A 19,048-nucleotide genomic window follows, 5' to 3' on the forward strand; every position below is an offset into this window, starting at 1 on the left:
TTTTGCTGTTTTTGCATTAATATTATTTGAAAATTAGTAAATAAATTATTTATTTAAAAAAAAAAGATACATGTTACGTATGCATAAAAATGATCTCTCTCCCATCTCAGTAAGAGAGAGAGAGAGAGAACAAAAATACAACTCATACACTATTAACAGTACATAGAAAGCATTAACATTGGGGGATTTTACTTTATCATTTGATTGATATTTTACTGTGTTTACATTTATATTAATATTTAAAAATTTGTAAATTTTTTATCATAAAAAAATTTATTTAGTCACAAAAATAAAATGAAAATACTGTACAATAATTAATGGATATTGCTTTATGAAAAAATATGCAATTAGTGAATTTCCCCATGATATATTTGGAGATACTTTTCACAGAAAAAACCGCATAGTGCTGAATCTGCGATTGCTCAACCATGATCTAGTGGGTGTCCACTGTATAGCCTCCTCTTCTCTGGGAGATAGCTTGGACCTCCAGAACCTCTTCCTGCCAAGTTAGAGCACCTTTTTCAGAGGCTATTTTGCTCTTTTATGAGTGAAATAATCTCCAGGAGGTGACCCTGGTTTCCCACCTGCCCACAGTTTTGACTGCGGAGCTATCCTTGGGCACCACTTAGAAGGCTAAACTGTCAGTCAGGTTCCTTTGGTCACCAGTTAGCTCAGGGTGATTTTTAGGGAAGTGAACCCCTTGATATGCAGGTTGCCTTCAGCAGATCGAGCAAACTCCTACTCCCGCTTCTTTAATGCAAGTGGAGATTTTACACTGAGGATGCAGATGCCTCTCCTCTCCCATTGGGTGCATCCACCTGTTGACTGATGAACTACCTTCCCTATGAGAGACTCCTTCAGGCAGGCATCACTGCAAGCTGTCTCTTGGTTAGACTTGTGGATGAGCACACTCACAGACTATGCCTTAACAGATGTTACATCCTCTGATGAGAGAGTGGCATGCAGGAGGCTGTTGATGTCAGGAGGTAGGGCTCTTACCTGCCTGGCACACAAAGTATCCTAACAATGGGCAATCCTACTTGTTCAAGGGAGATAGTATTCTCTCCATGTGTCCCATGAGAGTAGCCTCTCACTGGAATAGTTGGACTCATCTCTGCTTTCTTACTGGAAAGTAGTGGCCATAGCTGTGCTTTGTCGGGAGGACTCTTGGGACTTCCTCTGCAGCTGTGTAGTGTCCTTCAAACACTTGTAAGGGTTGAAGGCACCTATTACTATACTTTCAGGTTCACTGAAGCCCTGGAAGTCATCACTTGAGAATCCCAAACAGGAGCAGCAGTGTTCTTCCTTTTCTAGGAAGGGCGGGGAACCTTCTCAGCCCTTTCGTTCTTCCTTTTCCAGCCAGTCAAGTAAGGAGGGTAAAAGGTTAAGGAGGAAGGAGATAACTGAGAGTTGCAATCCTCCTCTCCTGCTACCAAAGGTGGGTGTTGCCTGTCACACCATTGGGCCAAGTGGCAGCAACAGGGAGCTGAGCTTTAGGTCATATTAGTCATTTGATACAATGAAAGGCTAACATTCAGGGAAAGCCATCCTCCCCTCTTTATGAGACTGTTACTGCTCCCAAGTAAAAGTAACTCCCCAGATGAGTGGAGATCTCGGCCTTATTGGCAGAGGTGGAAGTGATGATTGCGAAAGGCACTGTTAAAGTTGTAGATCATTGATCTCTTGCTTTTTACAGCCACATTCTCCTTGTAGAGAGGGCAACTTGCAGTTGGAGACTGGTTATTGACCTCTCAGTATTGAGTGAGTATCTTTGACAGACTCGGTGCACAATGGAAACTGCATGTTTGGTGTTGGATTCATTAGGGGGAACTTCATGATTTTGATAGTCCTTCAGGATCAGTACTTTTAATTACTTGTATTTTGAGGCTCTGTGCTTTGTACTAGCAGCTGCTCCTTTGGAGTTCACTTGGGTATTTGCCGTAGCCCATTTGAAGGGTATTCATGTTTTGTGATACCTGGACAGTTGTTTAGTCCTGATTTCCTCCAGGGAACTGGCAGAACTTTGATACTCCCCAAGCAGCAGATAAAGTATGTGGGGATGCTTTTGCAACAACCTGCTTGGCTGTGGCAAGTGGTTTTAGGTCATTTATCATCATTAGAGAAGCATGTTTCTCATGGGCAGAGCCACCTCTGGTCACTTCAGTGGCAACTGAAGAAGCATTGGTCCTCTTCTCAGGATCCTCCTTCTCAACTCATACCTCTGAGTCAAGAAGTGAGAGAGGACCTATAGCATTGGTTAGACAACTGGCATCTCTTAAGGGGAGTTTTGCTGAGCTTCCCTGCTCTGGAGATGCCTCTATTTACAAACACTTTGAAGAAGGAATGGGGATCATACAGGTGTGTGGACAAAGGGCACACACATCTGTACATCAGTATCTTGGAAAAGCAATCAGCCTGTTTATTGTTGCAAGCATTCCAAGACAGTTTGAGAGGGCACTCGGTGGTGTTGATGAGCGAAAACATGACTCAAAGTTGTGTACATCAACAAAAGAGTGGACAGCGTTTTGAACCATATACCAGCTGACATTACAAATTCATGAGTGGGCAGTTCTCCAAGCCGTTGAGTTGTCAGCCAGATACATTCGAGGCAAATGGGATATTGTGGCAGACCAGCTCAATTGCTAGAATCAGTTAGTGGGAATTGAGTGGTTCTTAGTAGCAGGGAGGTTGGTCAAGTCATGGTGGTCTTCCTGGATCGGTCTTTTTGCAGCCACACTGAACAGGAAGCTTCCTGCCTTCTATTCCCCAGTCCTAGATTTTTGAGCTGTGATGGAGAATGCATTCCAACTTCCTTTGGACAATCTGGATGTATATACATCTCCACCTTTCAACCTTCTCCGCAGGGTGATCAGCAGTGTTCATCACCCTAGGTCTTCAGATGATTCTGGTGACTCCTGGTTGGCCACACTAGTGTGCAGATCTGCTGGCACTCCTGGTCGAGGTGCCAAGAGAGTTGCCCCTGTGGTCCACCCTCCTATGTCAACCATATGTTTGTAGGTACCACTAGTCAGTTCATTCTCTCCACCTTCATGGGTAGAGGTTATCCATTGTATCCTGCAAGAGAGAGGCTTTTCTTGCGGATAACAAGATAGATGTCTGGGTACCTCTGTCATTTCTCCACAAATGTACCAAGGAAAGTGGGCTGTTTTATGCAATTGGTGTCATATTTGGAGTACTTGTTCAGCAGATCACAAGTTTCCTCATCTGCCTTTACCAAGACAAGCACCTCTTAGTTTCTACAATGAAAGGCTATTACTCAGCTTTATCTTAGGTCTTCAGACTGAAAGTGATGGAACTCTGCACCTTGGTGGAGTTATCCATCCTTATGAGAAACTTTGAGCAGTTTTGCCTTCTCTAGGAGCTTTGGCTCCCGGAGTAGGATGTATGATTAGTATTACAATGCCTTATAAGACTTCCCTACAATCTCGGTCAGAGACCTAACACTAAAGACTGTCTTTTGGCTTTAGCCTTGGTAAAGAGGTTGGGGAAATTGCATGGCCTGTCTCATCTTGTTTGGAACTCAGAAGGTTGGTGACCCCTCTCTATTTCTTTTCAGAGTTTGTAGCTAAGACTTAGAACCCATAGATTCCAGATGAGAGGTGTGAGAATTTCTTGATTCCTTCTCTCTGAGACTTTGTTGGTGGAGCTGCAGCTAAATGCAATTGTACCTGGTCTGTGCCTCTAAGTGCTACCTGTGAAGGACCTACCCCTTGGGGCCCGAGTATAGAAGAATCTTCAGTAGTACAGGTAGGCACAAGAAGGAGGTGTTTGGGAACATCCTTTCCTTCTAGCTTGTGAGGTTATCAGGTGGGCCTACAATTCCTCTCTTGGGGGTGTCTGGCCTCCCTTCTCACTCAAGGAGTTGTATTTTAACAGAGATTTTTCACATTTGTAATTGATCCCTGATCCTCTTTTCTATCTGAGAGCAACCAGATTTACTGAACAGCAGCACCAATATGTAGCAAATATGCCTTGCTATCAAACTTTTCAGCTCCAGATGTCCTGTGTTCTTCACACATTTGGACTGTGGAACAGTCTCCCTGAAGTGTTTTTGCATTTGGAATCTCAAAAGTTTGAACAAAGATGCAGTGCATTACTACCCTAAAGCAATTCTCCTTGTGCTTTCATTTACTTACATTTTTATCAATTTATTTATTAATTGGGTATTTTTTCTAATAACTGACCTCTCTTTCAGTATTTCCTGTTACCTTCTGTTTCTTCCTTCAAAGAACACCATATTCTTTAGACGCTTGAATTTCAGGTCAGTGGCCCCTGTGGGCTTGTTCCATATAAATAGGGTCCATCTTCTGAATAATAATAATAATAATAATAATAATAATAAAAAGATAATGATAATAATAATTTAAAAGAACTTGGTGCTTCAGGTAATAAGGGCAGTTGTTTGGTGTAATTAGGCCACCCACAAGTATCTGCACCCCACCTTGGGACCATTGGTGGCTGCTCAGCAAATTGTGTAGTTAACAAGTCCTTATTGGACACCAAGTCATTGTAGAAAGTGTGAATGAAGAGTGAATGGTTCCTCCTCTTCTTGATTCATGTCCGTGCCAGAGCATGTGCTGGAGGCAGATGAAATCAAGATAAGTGCTCAATGAGCACTTGTTCCAGGCATCTTAGAATGCATCTCACTATGTCTCTTCTCTTTTCACAAGGTGGAGGAAGGACTTGGTAAAACCTTTTTTTAGAACCCATTGCTTGGCAATATCCAGAATAAAGCTGCCCATTAACTAGACACCACCCACAGGAGTTGTCATGGTTCTCTGAAATATGTTCCTTATTTGAGTTTCCCGTTGTTTTTGAGGGATCTCAGGCCCATGGTCCTGCCACTGTGGTAACTTTTCACCAGTCTAAGAGGAAGTTACAGAAGTCGTTTCATCCCTTGCTTGCATAGTCAACCGGGAGCATGGGTTAAATCCAACTTCTTTTTTCTAGTAATGGACTATCCTCTTTCAAAGGAGTGTCTCCATATAAAAAGGCGATGGTTGCATTCCCCTATGACAGATAACAAATTTGTGCAGCTGTTTTTATTCCCTCAGCTATTTAAACCAAAGCCTTTCATGTAAATTGGACCCACCTTAGCCACCCTACTTTGTCACTGTGGCCAGAGGAAAGAGTGAAGCAGTGAGAGTGAGGGGTGCCCCTCCTATCTTCCCCCATCTCCACTTGTTAACTAACGTATTACCAAGATTTAATGGTCACTCCAGCTCATGTTGAAAGATACTCCATATATGAAAGGCTCTGGTTTGTATACCTAGGGGAAATACAAATTGCTCCAAAAATTTATATTTGAAAGGTTTTCCATAATTTCTGCCAGAGTAAAATTACAGAATTTTTTACAGTATTGTGATTGTGGAATGTTTGTCCTCAAGCTTGGTAAATTTAGTCTTGAAGGAGAATATTAGTAAAGTCTGGAAAAGGAACTGATTAAACAGATAGATGTTATGTACTTAAAACTTAGCTTCAAATATAAGAAGGAAAGGTGGAAAAATTTTCAGTTTTTACAATATTGTTGTTCTGAAACTCTGATTGAAAGTTATACAGTATAACTAACTATTTATTTTCGAAATATTACAAGTGTCCGTGAAGATAACTAAAGATGCCACCTCATAGAAATGTTGTTTAGAGATGGTACTGCACACAGTTGTGAAATTAGAAGCGATAGTGCATAAATTCAAACTTTTTAATTGTAGAGTTAGTGCAGTTTACACATTTTTAAGGTAAGACCGCCACTGTTGAAACAAATTAAAATAAAAACAAAGACTCAACAAGCCATGTTAGATGAATAGTTAAATACAGTAAACCCCCTGTATTTGCGTTCTCATGATTCGCGGATTGCTCTATGGAACATATATACACATTCACAGAAAATTCGGCCATTCGCAGTGTTTTTCACTGAGAAATATTCACTAATTACTGTATTTTCATATAATTTTCATGACTAAACGCACTTTTTGTGATAAAGCTATTAAAATACTCAGGTACCCAGATAGTGCTCTACGATAATTTGCCTTATGATAATTCGATTTTGCGATGGGGTAAGCAGTTAATACCGATACAACAATATTTAAAAAATATTTTAAAATTTCACATGGGTACAGGCAGCAGCTTACAATCAGACAGCGAGAGAGACCAAATCACAATAGACCAACTTCTTTTCCTCCATCTCTTTATCCCATTTTCTAGTTAAAAAAGTAAATGCGTAAATGCATATAGCCATAAATAACCGAATGAGAAACTGTTGTTTTGCTTATAACTGAATCGGATAGAAACAGCTGTTTTGCTTGTATTTCAACTATCGCACGGTAATAAACAATTACCATAGTTATGTTACAAATAACGTTATGTAGAATAGGGCTGATGTAATTTTACATTATACCCTTATTCGGTATGATAAAAAATCGGCAAGGAAATATACTGCTAAATTTAATCTGCAAGTTGTAGCTGAAGCTGAGAAAACAATGTTCAAAAGCTGCTAATGACTGTAAATTATCGTGCATCGGCAACATGGATGAATGGTAAATAAAATTGGAGAGAAAGTATTTTAATCAAAACTTCTGGGCATGAAAGAACACATATTACTGCTGTTTTCTCGCTGATAAAAGATAAGTACGTAAAGCTCATATTATGATGAAATCAAGTGAAAATAACGAATGGAATCTTGATTTTTTTTTACACAAAATAAACAAGACCCTAAACAACCAACGTCATCTATTAACAAAAAAATAACGAAATTAATTTCACAACGAGACGTATTTAAGTTATATTTCAACTTAAAAACACTTCGTCTAACAAAAATAACCTTGCCCCATATAAATAAAGAATCTATAGATTCATTTACACTAACTAGAAGCAAGAAAAGCTCTCTGAGTTAAATATGGTGAAATAAACTTAACGTGTAATCTATTTCCAAACCAAAACATTGATCGCTATGATTTCAATTTATAATATATATATACAATGTTATTGGATACAGTCACGTAAAGCATAACGTTTTAAAAAATCCACGGAAAAGATGCATATTCGTTATGTTGATGTTTGTATAATACGATATTAATGTGTGAATATAGAGTACAGTATAATGTAGGCTAGGCTACCTGATATGTATACAGTATACCATAGTGTAGGCTAAGCTAATTCTTGTTTGTTATTCAATTTCTCTTTGTTTTGAATTACCATCAGTCAGTCTGCATGAACCTCCAGATTTGGCCGATATTAATAATTTTTATACCGTATATGTACAGAGTATACTTTGTAGGGTAGACTTGGCTACCATATAGGTATAAATGGTACTGAATACCCTAGTGTAGGCTAGGCTATATTCGAGATACGTTTTTTCCAACAAATGATCGGTTTTTTGGAACCTCACCCCATCGTAAGTAGGATAATACCTGTATAAGCATTTTTTAGAGGTTTTTTTTATGTTTGAACTATCAAAATAGGCAGTTGTAAGTGTTTTTAGAAGGGTTTTAAGTATTCACGGATATTAGTTATTCGGTGGGGGGTTGTAGTACGCATCCCTCGTGAATACAGGGGGTTTACTGTAATGCATTGCAGGATATCAAGAATTTGGTTGATGGCACAGTACTTTTTGCTGAAATATTTATGATGTGTGAGATAAATGTAAAGTTTTCATTGATGAGGTATATGCCATAAAATTTTCATTGATGACTTGAATACCATAAACATTTCATTGATGAGATAAATTTCTTAAACTTTACATTGTAGCATTTTAGGAATAATTCAAAAGCCTTTGCAAATTGGTGTTGTCCTGTGAAAATTAAACGTAATTATTTTAAAGCTGCTTGTTATCTGGAGTAGTTTGTATTACTTAAAGCATTGTATGCATTGATTTAAACCACTGTTGGTAGGTCATTATGGTATACAGTATTCAAGCTCTTATTTTTTTGTATCAGTATTTATCAAAAATGTTTTACAAATATTTTCCAGATGACCTGATCAACATTACTCATGATGTGTGTTTGTGAGCATTATACAGTATAGCTTTTTGACAGAATAAGGGATGGCTAAACTGCATATATATTTTTTCAAATGATAGCTTGCTTTGTTACATTTTCTCCATGTTACATACTAATTTTGTGTATCCTTAAATTTGTTGAAGTATTTGAAAATATATGTTGATTGTAAATGGTGAGGTTATCTTTGATATTAAATAATAAGAAGGTAACTTTATGTACTCTTTTTTTTTTTTTTTTTTTTTCAGGAACCTGCTTTATCCCCAGCTGGGCCATACTGTGATACGAGCATTGAGGAAGGCATCGTTTCAGTAGTTTCTGTTAGTAAAGTTTTGCCTTACGATGTGCAGAATCTCTCTACATCAGGTTGGTGGCTTTATTGGCATTTCATGAAATACCATTTGCAAAGGATTGGAAATATTTTTATGTTAGCATTTCATTCTTCTGACAAATAGTGTTGAACTCCACTGCCAGGGTATGTAGGACATAGGTAAGAAAGCAAAGCAGTAAAAGTTAAAGCACCAGGCAATTATTAGTTCAACAGATGAACTGGACCTTAGCTCTAGCAACCTTGGCAGTCAAGCATATAATAATATCTACAGGATAGGTACTGCATTATAGTATTTAAAGTATAGAGAGATGATTCTAATTGCTTAATTATAGAGATCACTTGGCAATTTTGCTAACATAAAACATTTGTATGTTAATTACAACATTCACCTTTCTTCCAGCACCTGTTCCCTTGTTTTCATGGTGTTCTCCAGAATTTCTACCATTCTTAAATTTATGTCATTTAGTAAATCACCTTGTTTGGTGTACAGTGTGTTGGTATTGTAGTTCCATAATGGTGTTCCATATATTCTAGTCATTTCAAGTGTGATTAGTTCTTGCTGCTTTTCACAAATATATGTTGCTCCTGGTGATCCCAGATCCTTACCATTTTTAATTTTCTTGGCTCATTTGTCATCCCATAATTCTCAGTTGTTACTTTCTTAATTTAGTAGCTCCTCAAATAAACATATCAGTAATTTGTTTTAAGAATTCAGCTTTCTGGTAACAAGTGAAGCATTGTAATACAGGTATTTCGGCAAATGTACAGTCTTCTAATTTTACATTTTATCTCTGTAAATCAGTGAATTAATGTGGTAAAGGAATTTATGTGAAAACCTACCATATTATTAATTTATAGTTAGATGAAAGTATTACAGTAAGATTGGTTTTGAAATGAATGTTACCCTGCCATTATATAGCTTTTACTTTGGTGCCAGGGGGAGTTCAACAGATTGTAAAAGAAAAATGAGAACAATCAGTTTTTTATGAATATCTGTTTTTGAAACGAATGTTACCTTGCCATTATATAGCTTTTACTTCGGTGCCATGGTGCGTTCAACAGATTGTAAAAGAAAAATGAGAACAGTCAGTTTTCTATGAATATCTTTTCTGTCTATCTATTTCCCCTACCCCCTACCAGGGGATGCCAATAGGTACAGACACTGGCAACTGGTCAGTCTACTTCTGTTGCCAGTCTTGATATGAGATAGACAGATTGTTAAATACACTTGGTTTTCTGTTCAACGAAATTGGTGGATTTTTCGGTTTTCATTCATTTTATTTTGTATGTTGGATCAGCAAGAACCTGTAAGGTAATAGTTGCTGTAATAGGCTTTATTTCAGTTTTATTAACCCTCATTAGGCATGTATGTTGCTGGGTAAGGATTATGACTGGAATAACTGATGTGAATCGTAGTCTAATGAGATAATGCAGAAATTGATCTCGGATGAAGAGAGCTTGTTTGTTTGTAGAAACAACTAAAGACAAAAGAATAGGTCTCATAAGTTTTTAGTTAAAGATGCATGTTTTGTTTGCTTCCCCTTTTAGTAGCTGGTAGGTCCTCTGCTGCTTCTCTTTGATGTGTTACTTCAGCTAAGCTTCCCATTGATTCAGGGCATTAGATTTGATAGGATTGAGTCATATTTTATGTTCACTTGGCCTAAGCTTCACTTCTTTCTCTTCTTTGGCAGGAGGGCAAGTTGCTTTTGCTTCTGTTGACTGATGAATCAGGTGTCTGGTGTAGAACCAGACAAAGAAATGGTCATGATTTCTTTTTTTGAAGAGGTTACCTGCTTTGTGTAAGGATAAGCTGAATGATTGTCTTGGGTATGTTCAAGGCTTTATTGCAGCTCATGGAAAGGAAGCCTCCTGTAAGATGTTTCACTATTCTTACCTCCATATACTGTAGCCCCTTTTAAGAATGTCTTGCTATTCTTGCCTTCGTATATTATAAAAAGGGAACTACCTCGCGTTCTAGGGGTCTCCTCCCATGTCTGGAGGTAGCACTGGGGAAGGACTAGTCCTGGCGCAGTTTTTTGAATTTGGAAATGAGATTCTCACACTTAGGGGTTTTCCTATGGAGAAACAATTTTGCCTTTATTCCGTATAATGTTGTTTTTGGTGTCTATCCCTACTGCTTGCCTCAAAGAGGTTTTCAGCCGTTATAGGAGTTTTTAGTGAAGCAGTGGTCTTCTCCTGAAGGTCATATGATTTAGGGGGAGTTTTTTGACTTAGCAAGAATCAGGCTTGAGTTCTTTCCTTTACCTGAACCGGTGTCATCAGGTAGTCTCCATCATATTCAGTGTTAGTTTAATCTCTCATGGGAAGAAGGACCCAGTCCTTTAGATGCCCCAGTGATGGTCTGGGGATCAGTTATGAAAGATAGAAATTTTGGTAGTTTAAATGGGACTGAAATATTTATGTTACACATGTAATCCCAAATTCTTATGGTCAGAAGGAACTTAGAGCAATATGAATATCAGGTAAAAGACAAATAGTAGTGTTCTCAGACAACCCATATATGTGTATATATATATATATATATATATATATATATATATATATATATATATATATATATATATATATATATATATATATATATATATATATATATATATATATATATATATAATATATATATATATATATATATATATATATATATATATATATATATATATATATATATATATATATATTTATATATAATATATATATATATATATAAACACAGTAAACTCCTCAGATTCACGGGGATGTGTACCACACACCCCCGCGAATAGCTAAAATTCACGAATACTTAAAACCCCTCTAAAAACACTTAGAACTGCTTATTTTGATAGTTTAGCAAGAAAAATCCTCAAAAAATGCTTATACCTGAGTATTTTAATAGTTTTATCACAAAAAGTGCATTTAGTCATGAAAATGATATGAAAATACAGTAATTAGTGAATATTTCTCTGTGGAATAACACCACAGAAGGGCGAATTTTCTGAATGATGGGTAGATACGTTCCCACAGAGAAATCTGCAAATCGTGAATACGGGTTTTACTGTATGTATGTATGTATATATATATATATATATATATATATATATATATATATATATATATATATATATATATATATATATATACACATATATATATATATATATATATATATATATATATATATATATATATATATATATATATATATATATATATATATATATATATATATATATATATATATATAAGGATTTTGACAGAGGAAAAATCTATTTCTGAGGAAGGTCCCGTGTCACCCGGTGAAATTCCATTACAGCACGAATTTCTAGGTATAACCTTGCTAGATATACCAGAGAAAAAGAGCTTTCAGGAAAGCTGGGGTTACTACCCCCAGTCGAGCGTCTTCTAGAAGGCGTCGGTATAAGAAGGGGTGAGTGAATAACCACTACCACGGAAAACTACTCGAAAGATCTCTCCTTATCAAAATCCCCGGAACAGAGCGGTGAGCCGTTACAGCCCCCACACCAAACACCCGCCAGGACGGCGACACCAGCGCCACCTACCTCATTCCATGCTAGCACTAACCCCAGACTTGGCATGTGCAAGAGGGAGGGAGAGTACTAGGTAATTCAGGGAGGTCACCATGACACGGGACCTTCCTCAGAAATAGATTTTTCCTCTGTCAAAATCCCTTTTCTGAGTCCAGTCCCGTGTCAGCCGGTGAAATCGTGATAGAGAATCATGCCAAGGCTGCAACTACTAGGAAAAAGAAATGGAGGGATAATCTGAAGAAAAGGCAAAAGTTTTACCAGAATAATTTTAATTAAGCAATCTCTTCCGTGTAGCAAGAACACTAAGACTAAGGCATATTAAATCTAAGGCACATTAAAGAACTTAATACTATGAAACATGGGCAGGTTCCCGCACGACGGAGAAAAAGCCCCAAAAACCTTAAAATTACTTAAAGTAAAGTGAAACATGAAAAGCGCACAAAATAACTGCAAATATAACCTTAATACTATACCCGTAAACTTTAGGCTAAACACGTAAGAGACAAAAGCAATCAACATTAATATATACATTCACCTGGGGTACATGGAGCCAAATAAAAACTGTCCAGTACCCCACAAGAGAAACAATCATGGCATTTCAGATTACGCTTTTTCCATCAACAGGTACAAGAAACAACAATATGAGGAGCCAGGCAGTGAGGTATAATCAACCAGGAGAATAAGCAGAAAAGTAAATGAGGCAGGCGGGCGGGGGGGGAAAGGAAAGGACAAGGATATGATTAATTAAGGTGGGGAGATGACACTTCCCACAGCTATGGTAGAAAATTTCAGGGCTTCGAGCGATTTTTAAATAGTGGCGTTTAAACACTAGAGGTGATTTCAACCCGTAAATTTAGATAACTCCAAAAGTCCATATTATGAAAGTAATTAATGGAAGTGGCAACTGCTCGAATATCATGAACCTTGGGGATTGAATCTGGGTTGGCCTGTTTAATGAAATATAAAATTTGTTGTCTTATAGCATTTAGCGAAAGAGTACCACCTTTCTCCCTGATAAAAAGAGGACCCGACTTACTCTGTGGAGTTCTTAAAAGGTAAGATTTAAGTGTATAGACTGGACATAAAGACTGGTCTTGAGGAAGGGGCACCACCTTCCAAGGAGACCACCTGTCCTGTGGGTCTTCGTTCTTAGCTAAAAATCTAGGGTCAGGGGAAAGGAGGACTTCTCCAGATGGGAGGAAGTTCACATAATTATCACCTCTAGTGAGAGCCGATAGCTCTGAGATTCTAGCACCTGAAGCCAAGCTAATCAAGAATAAAGTCTTCCTTAACAGATCCTGATAAGAGCAATGAAAGTTATCCATCTCTGATGCTAACTTAAGGACGTCATTGAGAAACCACGTAACAGACTGTGGGCGTGATACTGGTCTCAGACGAGCGCATGCTCTGGGGATAGATGAAAAGTAGGAATCTGTGAGGTCGATTTTAAAGCCGTAAAGAAATACTTTCTTTAACGCTGACTTGATTGTGGTAATAGTGGCCGGAGCTAGGCCTTTCTCAAACAATGATCTAAAGAAGGAAACTCCTAAATTAGCTGTCATGATTTTGGCTTCAGATGCTTTTTAGGAAGGAGGCTAATTTTTTTGACTGCTGAATCATATTGTCTAATAGTAGAATCTCTTTTATCTGATTCTAAAAACAGAGTGTTGACAGGGTCAATGTTCGCTCCTTTTGAGCTGCGAATTTTATAAAGTCCATAAAACTAGGGCATTCTGAATTCTTGAGGAAGCTGACACAGCCTTGGTTTGTACTGTCTGAGTCAGAATGGGCTTGGGGATCCGTGACTCAAGTAATCCCAGTTCCTGAAGAAGAGGGAACCAATTGCTCTTCGGCCAATAGGGGCTACTAGGGCTAATTGACCTTTGAATGTCCTGAGTTTGTGTAAAACTTTCAGCAGTAAATTTATTGGGGGAAAAGATAAATCTTCTCCCAATTGTTCCAATCTACTGTCATTGCGTCTATGGCGAACGCCTGAGGGTCCAGGTTGGGAGCCACATAACAGGGGAGTTTGAAGTTGCTCTCCGTTGCGAACAGATCCACTTGGAGGCCCGGAACCCGGCGGCAAATCCACTTGAAAGATTCCACGTCCAGGGACCACTCCGCTCCAACGGAGCATTCCTGGACAGGGAATCCGCCACCACGTTCCGCACCCGCTAGGTGGGTGGCTGACAGGTGCCAGCCGTGCTTGTTCGCCAGGGAGAAGATAGCAACCATTACTTGGTTTACTCGACCTGATTTGGAGCCGCCCCTGTTGATGCAATGAACTACCACTGCGCTGTCCAATACCAACCTGATATGAATCCGGTTGGGGGGCGGATTTTCTTCAGAGTTAGAAATACCGCCATAGCTTCCAGGGTGTTTATATGGAACTGCTGAAACATTGTGGACCACGTTCCTTGTACTTTTGTTTTGGTGAATATCCCCCAGCCGCTTTAAGGAAGCGTCTGTGTGAACTACTAGTGCCGGAGGGGGAAATTGAAGCGGAACTGTATTGGACAAGCCTTTGACCGAGGCCCACGGTCCGCAACCTTGTCTTTAAGATTTGAGGGATAGAGGAGACCTTGTCTCTGAGCTTGACATTGGCTCGACTCCGCCACACTCTGTTTATGTCTTTAACTTCGCTTTTAATAGCAGGTTTGTCACTGAGGCAAACTGAAGAGATCCAAGGACCCTTTCTTGGGACCGGCGGGATGCTGATGGATTTTGAGGAATCTCCTGGTGAGAGATGCTATCTCTTTCCTCTTGGGAGGCGGAAGGGACAGCGTGTGAGATGACAGATCCCATTGGAGACCCAACCACTGAAACCGGGACTCGGAGTCAGGCGGGACTTCTCTGTTCAGTTGGAAACCCAGCGACTCCAGGAAACTGATGACTATGGACGTGGCTTTCTGACACTCCGAACTGTTGGTGCCCAAATTATCCAATCGTCCAAATATGCTGCTAGGGATATCCCTTGAGACCGGAGTTGCTGTACTACCGTGTCCGCCAGCTTTGTGAATATCCTGGGCGCAATGTTCAGACCGAATGGCATGACCCTGAAGGAGTAGGCTTGATTCCCGAGTCTGAAACCGAGGAACTGAGAGAAGTTCCGCGCAACTGGGGACGTGATAATAAGCGTCTGAAAGATCGATAGAGGTGGTGACGGCTCCACGCGAAGTAGAGTCCGCACCTGAGCTACCGTAAGCATGCGAAACTTGTCGCATTTTATGTAGAGATTTAGACGCGACAGATCCAGGATCACTCTTTGCTGATCGGAGTCTTTTTTGGGAACAGTGAATAACCTGCCTTGAAACTTTAGGTGCCTTACTTTCTTTATTGCTCGTTTGTTGAGCAATTCTGTCACATAATCCTTTAGGATTGGTGTAGGTGGCTGGTAAAACCTGGTTAGAGGAGGAGGGTTTTTGATCCAGCTCCATCCTAGGCCTTTGGACACAATGCTGTGTGCCCAAGGGCTGAAGGTCCATTGGTCCCTGAACCAAAACAGGCGACCGCCTACCTGTGTTCTCTCAGTGGGAGGGAGCGGGTTTATTCCCCCTACCACGTCCAGGTCTTCCCCTTGGGGTGGTATTGGGCTTTCCTCTATGAGGGGTTTTGCCCCTTCCTCCCCTTGCAACCCTGTTAAGGCCGTGAAAATAACCACGGCCTTCATATGTGGGGTTGTATGCCGGTGAGGCCACATATGAGGGTGCAGCTGGTTGGACCAGCACGTACTGTTGGGGGTGAGCCTTTGAAGTGGAAGGCTGTGCCACTGCCGAGACCGGGACGGCTTGGACTACCGCCTGGTGGTGAGGCCTCTTATGCCTCCTGAAGCGTTTACCTCCTCTCGATTGGGGCCCGGCCGATTCTGGGGTCTTACGCTTGTAGGCTGAAATACCCCAGCGAGAACGAAGACTTTGGTTGGCCCGTGTAGCCTCGGCCATAACACTTGTGACCTCCTCTTCCGGGAAGAGGTTAGGTCCCCAGATCGAGCTTTTCACGAGCTTGTTGGGCTCGTGACGGATAGTTGCATCGGCGAAGATGAACTTCCTACATTCCAGTCTGGCCATGATGAATTCAGATAAGTCAGACTGGAAACCTGCCAGCAAGGACTTCGCCAAAACCTGAAAGAAGGGCTCGTCCGAGCAGGAGACGGCAGTAGCTTCAGTAAGGCATACGGAGTTCAACGACCGGGCTAACTTAACCCGAGCATCAAACTCCGCTTTCAAAAGAGCTTCCGGCAGCTTGGGGAGCTGCTCGCTAAATTGCGTGGAGGCGCAGAAGGGGTCCAGCTTCCCGACCGTGAAAGTGGACGGGGCGTCTGTCCAGAACTCGTTACTTCCTGGGAATACCAGGGAAGTAGGGTCTGTCTCCCTTAGCTGAGGTACCGGAATGCCCTCAAAGCACGCTCGGGCCGTAGCCAGAGCGACTTTGTCCAAGCAAGGAGTGGGAAGGTCGACTCCCAGGGTGAACATGGTGAAGTTCCCCTTGAAAGGAGTCAACTTCGTGTTATCTGCCTGCCACTCCGTCAGAGTGCGCAGGAGAGCCGACTGAGCTTGGTCCCTAGGGACGATGACAGTCTCCCTAGGAACCTTGTCTGACCTAATCCAGGCTTCCTCCGTGAGTCTCACGAAGCCTGGGTAAGGGGGCAGGAGATCGGGGGAAGAACTCCACCCTCCAACCGCCTCGTGCCAAGACCATCAAGAGTCAGTTTGCCATCATGTTGGATGGCCCGGAGAGCGAACCGCCAAGGGTTTCCGACATCGAACGGCGGGAGGTCCGCAGTGTCGGGGATAGCATACTGTGGCTCGGCTGGGGGTGGGTGAGCCATTCCCGCCAGTATGTTATCATGACTGGCCAGCTTCTCCGAAATTTCACTGAATCTCGAATCCAGGTCCTCCGTAAAACGTTTATAAAGTTGGTTAGCAAAGGCCTCTGCATCGAAAGCAGGTTGGCGAGGAGGGCTTGGTTTTGCAGCCCTCTTACTCGCGCCTTTGCTGGAGGAACCAGACTTGCTCCCGGAGGCTACAGGTCCTGAGACCTTAGCCTTCGACGGGGGGAAGGGCAATGCCTTCTTGGAAGACGAGGACTTGAAGCCCTTCGCCTTCCATGAAGTCTTCAACTTCAACTTGGGGATAGCAGATGGAGCTCTATCACCCAAGGAGGAAGACTTCACAAAGCCTGAAAAAGGAAGAAACAGATGAAGCAGGGGAGTCAAATAAAGGGGCCCGCCCCAACAACCTCACCTACCTCACCACTTACCACCTGGTCCTGCTCTACAGCCATTGGTTCTAGGTCCAGATTAATGGCGGCAACATCCTCCGAGACCTCAGCGTAGGGATATCCGCTTGGGGTGGCTGGGTCTCATCCCGGATCTGCTGGATGATAGGGGTGGCCAGATCTTCAGGCACTGCTGCCGCCACCCGCGCGCGGGTAGAGTAAGTCCTCAACCTAGGCCGAGGACGAGGGCTTCCCCGACGGAACGTTCCTTCCAAACCCAGCCACCCAGGCCCGGAGGGATTCCAAGGCAGACTTCTTGGAAGTTTCGTCCGCCTGTAAGAAAGCCAACAATTAGCTAAGGACGAAAACCCTTCCGGGAACCTCACAGACAATGTATAATATACAATATGAGGAGCATAAGCAAGAGTAATGTAAAGACTGTCACTTACCAACTCATCCTGGACAGTTGTGCAGAGAGCAAAGCAAACCTCACAACCATCAGGGTGCCAAACAATCAGGTCATCCAGGCGGACCGCACAACCAGCGTGGGTCCGACAAACTACGTGACCGTAAGGTTGTTGGAGGGAGGCGGTGCACCCCGGCTCCTCACAGCGAACAGTCTGTAAGTAGAAACGTACATGAACCTCCCACCCTAAGCAAACTAAAGCTGGCGAGGCCGGGAAATTCAACTGCAACCGGAATACTCCGGCGGAGAAGAACTCCCTATCAAAAACTGGGCCAAAAGCTCAAATTACACAGAGTGGAAGGTAGGATTCCAGACCCCGAGTACTCCGGGAATGAATGGGAGAGAGACCAGGAACTGACCATAAGGGCTGCCAGTAAAATAACGGCGAAGACCCTGGTATAGGACCGGACTCACGAATTTATATATATAATGAAGGAGAGTACTTCCTGTAGATAACAGACTTATCTAAAAATAAAAAAACAATAACAAGTGATGGTAAGAACTGAAGAGGACGGAGGATCCGTTCCCCTATATGAAAAAACCTTCCGCCCTAACTTCCCGCCGGAGAACGAAGACGGGTAAAATGCTCAATGTTCATAACATAGGTGAAGCAATATATATACCGTGTCAACGTAAACCGACGAGGAGACGAACAGTGACTCGAACACGTTCGAGTAACAAACCACCAACCCCAATACAGCGATGCTAGGAACAATATGGGAGGGAGCGAATCCCTCAACCAACAAGAGAAGTCCCTGAACTCGGAGAAAACGCCATCTAGCGTCACCCGCACGAGTAGAGCAAGGCTGGAGAGGAGGAGGGGGAGGTAGGTAGGAGGAGTAGGCTACCAGGAAGGAACAGGAGACGGGGAGAAGCTCACCCGCTCAACTGCACCCTACCTCCCAGACCATGAATCTTGGAGGGGCAATATGACTGGAAGCAACCAACCCGAAGCCCGACTCCTACCTAGGCGAAGCCTAATATGGACCTAACCTTAGTATAGGCTAGGACGAGGAGTGAAAAGGGAAGGGGGAAGCAACTGGGAGAGAAATTTTGAGCCGAGAACCAGCCGGGATCGAGAATGGCAGGCAAGGGGGGCGACTAGCCTAGAGGAAACACATCCTAAGAACTCGATTCCCCCCCAATTGGAGGAAGAGAACCAAGGGCTCACTCTGCCCACCGAAAAACGATCCCGGAGGAAAACAGCAACAAAACTCCTCAACCTGAGCTCCCCACCCAGGGCAAAGGGAAGGAAGTTAACAAGCCTACTCCACCAGATAACCAACACTCATAAAAACTAAAATGTGCTCAACAGAGAGCGTAGCCTACCACGGGGAGGCGGTTAGATCTGAGGCTGCCGCCAGCACCCGAGGTAAACCACTCAATAAAATAATAAAAACAATAAAATTAAAAATAAAACTACAAGAGAGCACCATCTTCAAGAAAATAATTAGCCTAGTAAGACCAAAACAAT

At 41.8% G+C, this 19,048-nt stretch overlaps 1 protein-coding gene across 3 annotated transcripts in view; it reads left to right on the top strand.

Moving 5' to 3' along the window:
- LOC136851274 (gamma-tubulin complex component 6-like) overlaps positions 1-19,048 on the top strand; it is a 366,897-nt gene that overhangs the window by 230,043 nt on the left and 117,806 nt on the right. For all 3 annotated transcript variants that reach the window (XM_067125258.1, XM_067125257.1, XM_067125259.1), the window contains one exon: positions 8,261-8,378. In XM_067125258.1, the coding sequence (XP_066981359.1) occupies positions 8,261-8,378 (118 nt within the window). The remainder of the gene's footprint in view (positions 1-8,260; positions 8,379-19,048) is intronic.

This window comes from Macrobrachium rosenbergii, chromosome 23, assembly GCF_040412425.1.
Source record: "Macrobrachium rosenbergii isolate ZJJX-2024 chromosome 23, ASM4041242v1, whole genome shotgun sequence".
NCBI lineage: Eukaryota > Metazoa > Arthropoda > Malacostraca > Decapoda > Palaemonidae > Macrobrachium > Macrobrachium rosenbergii.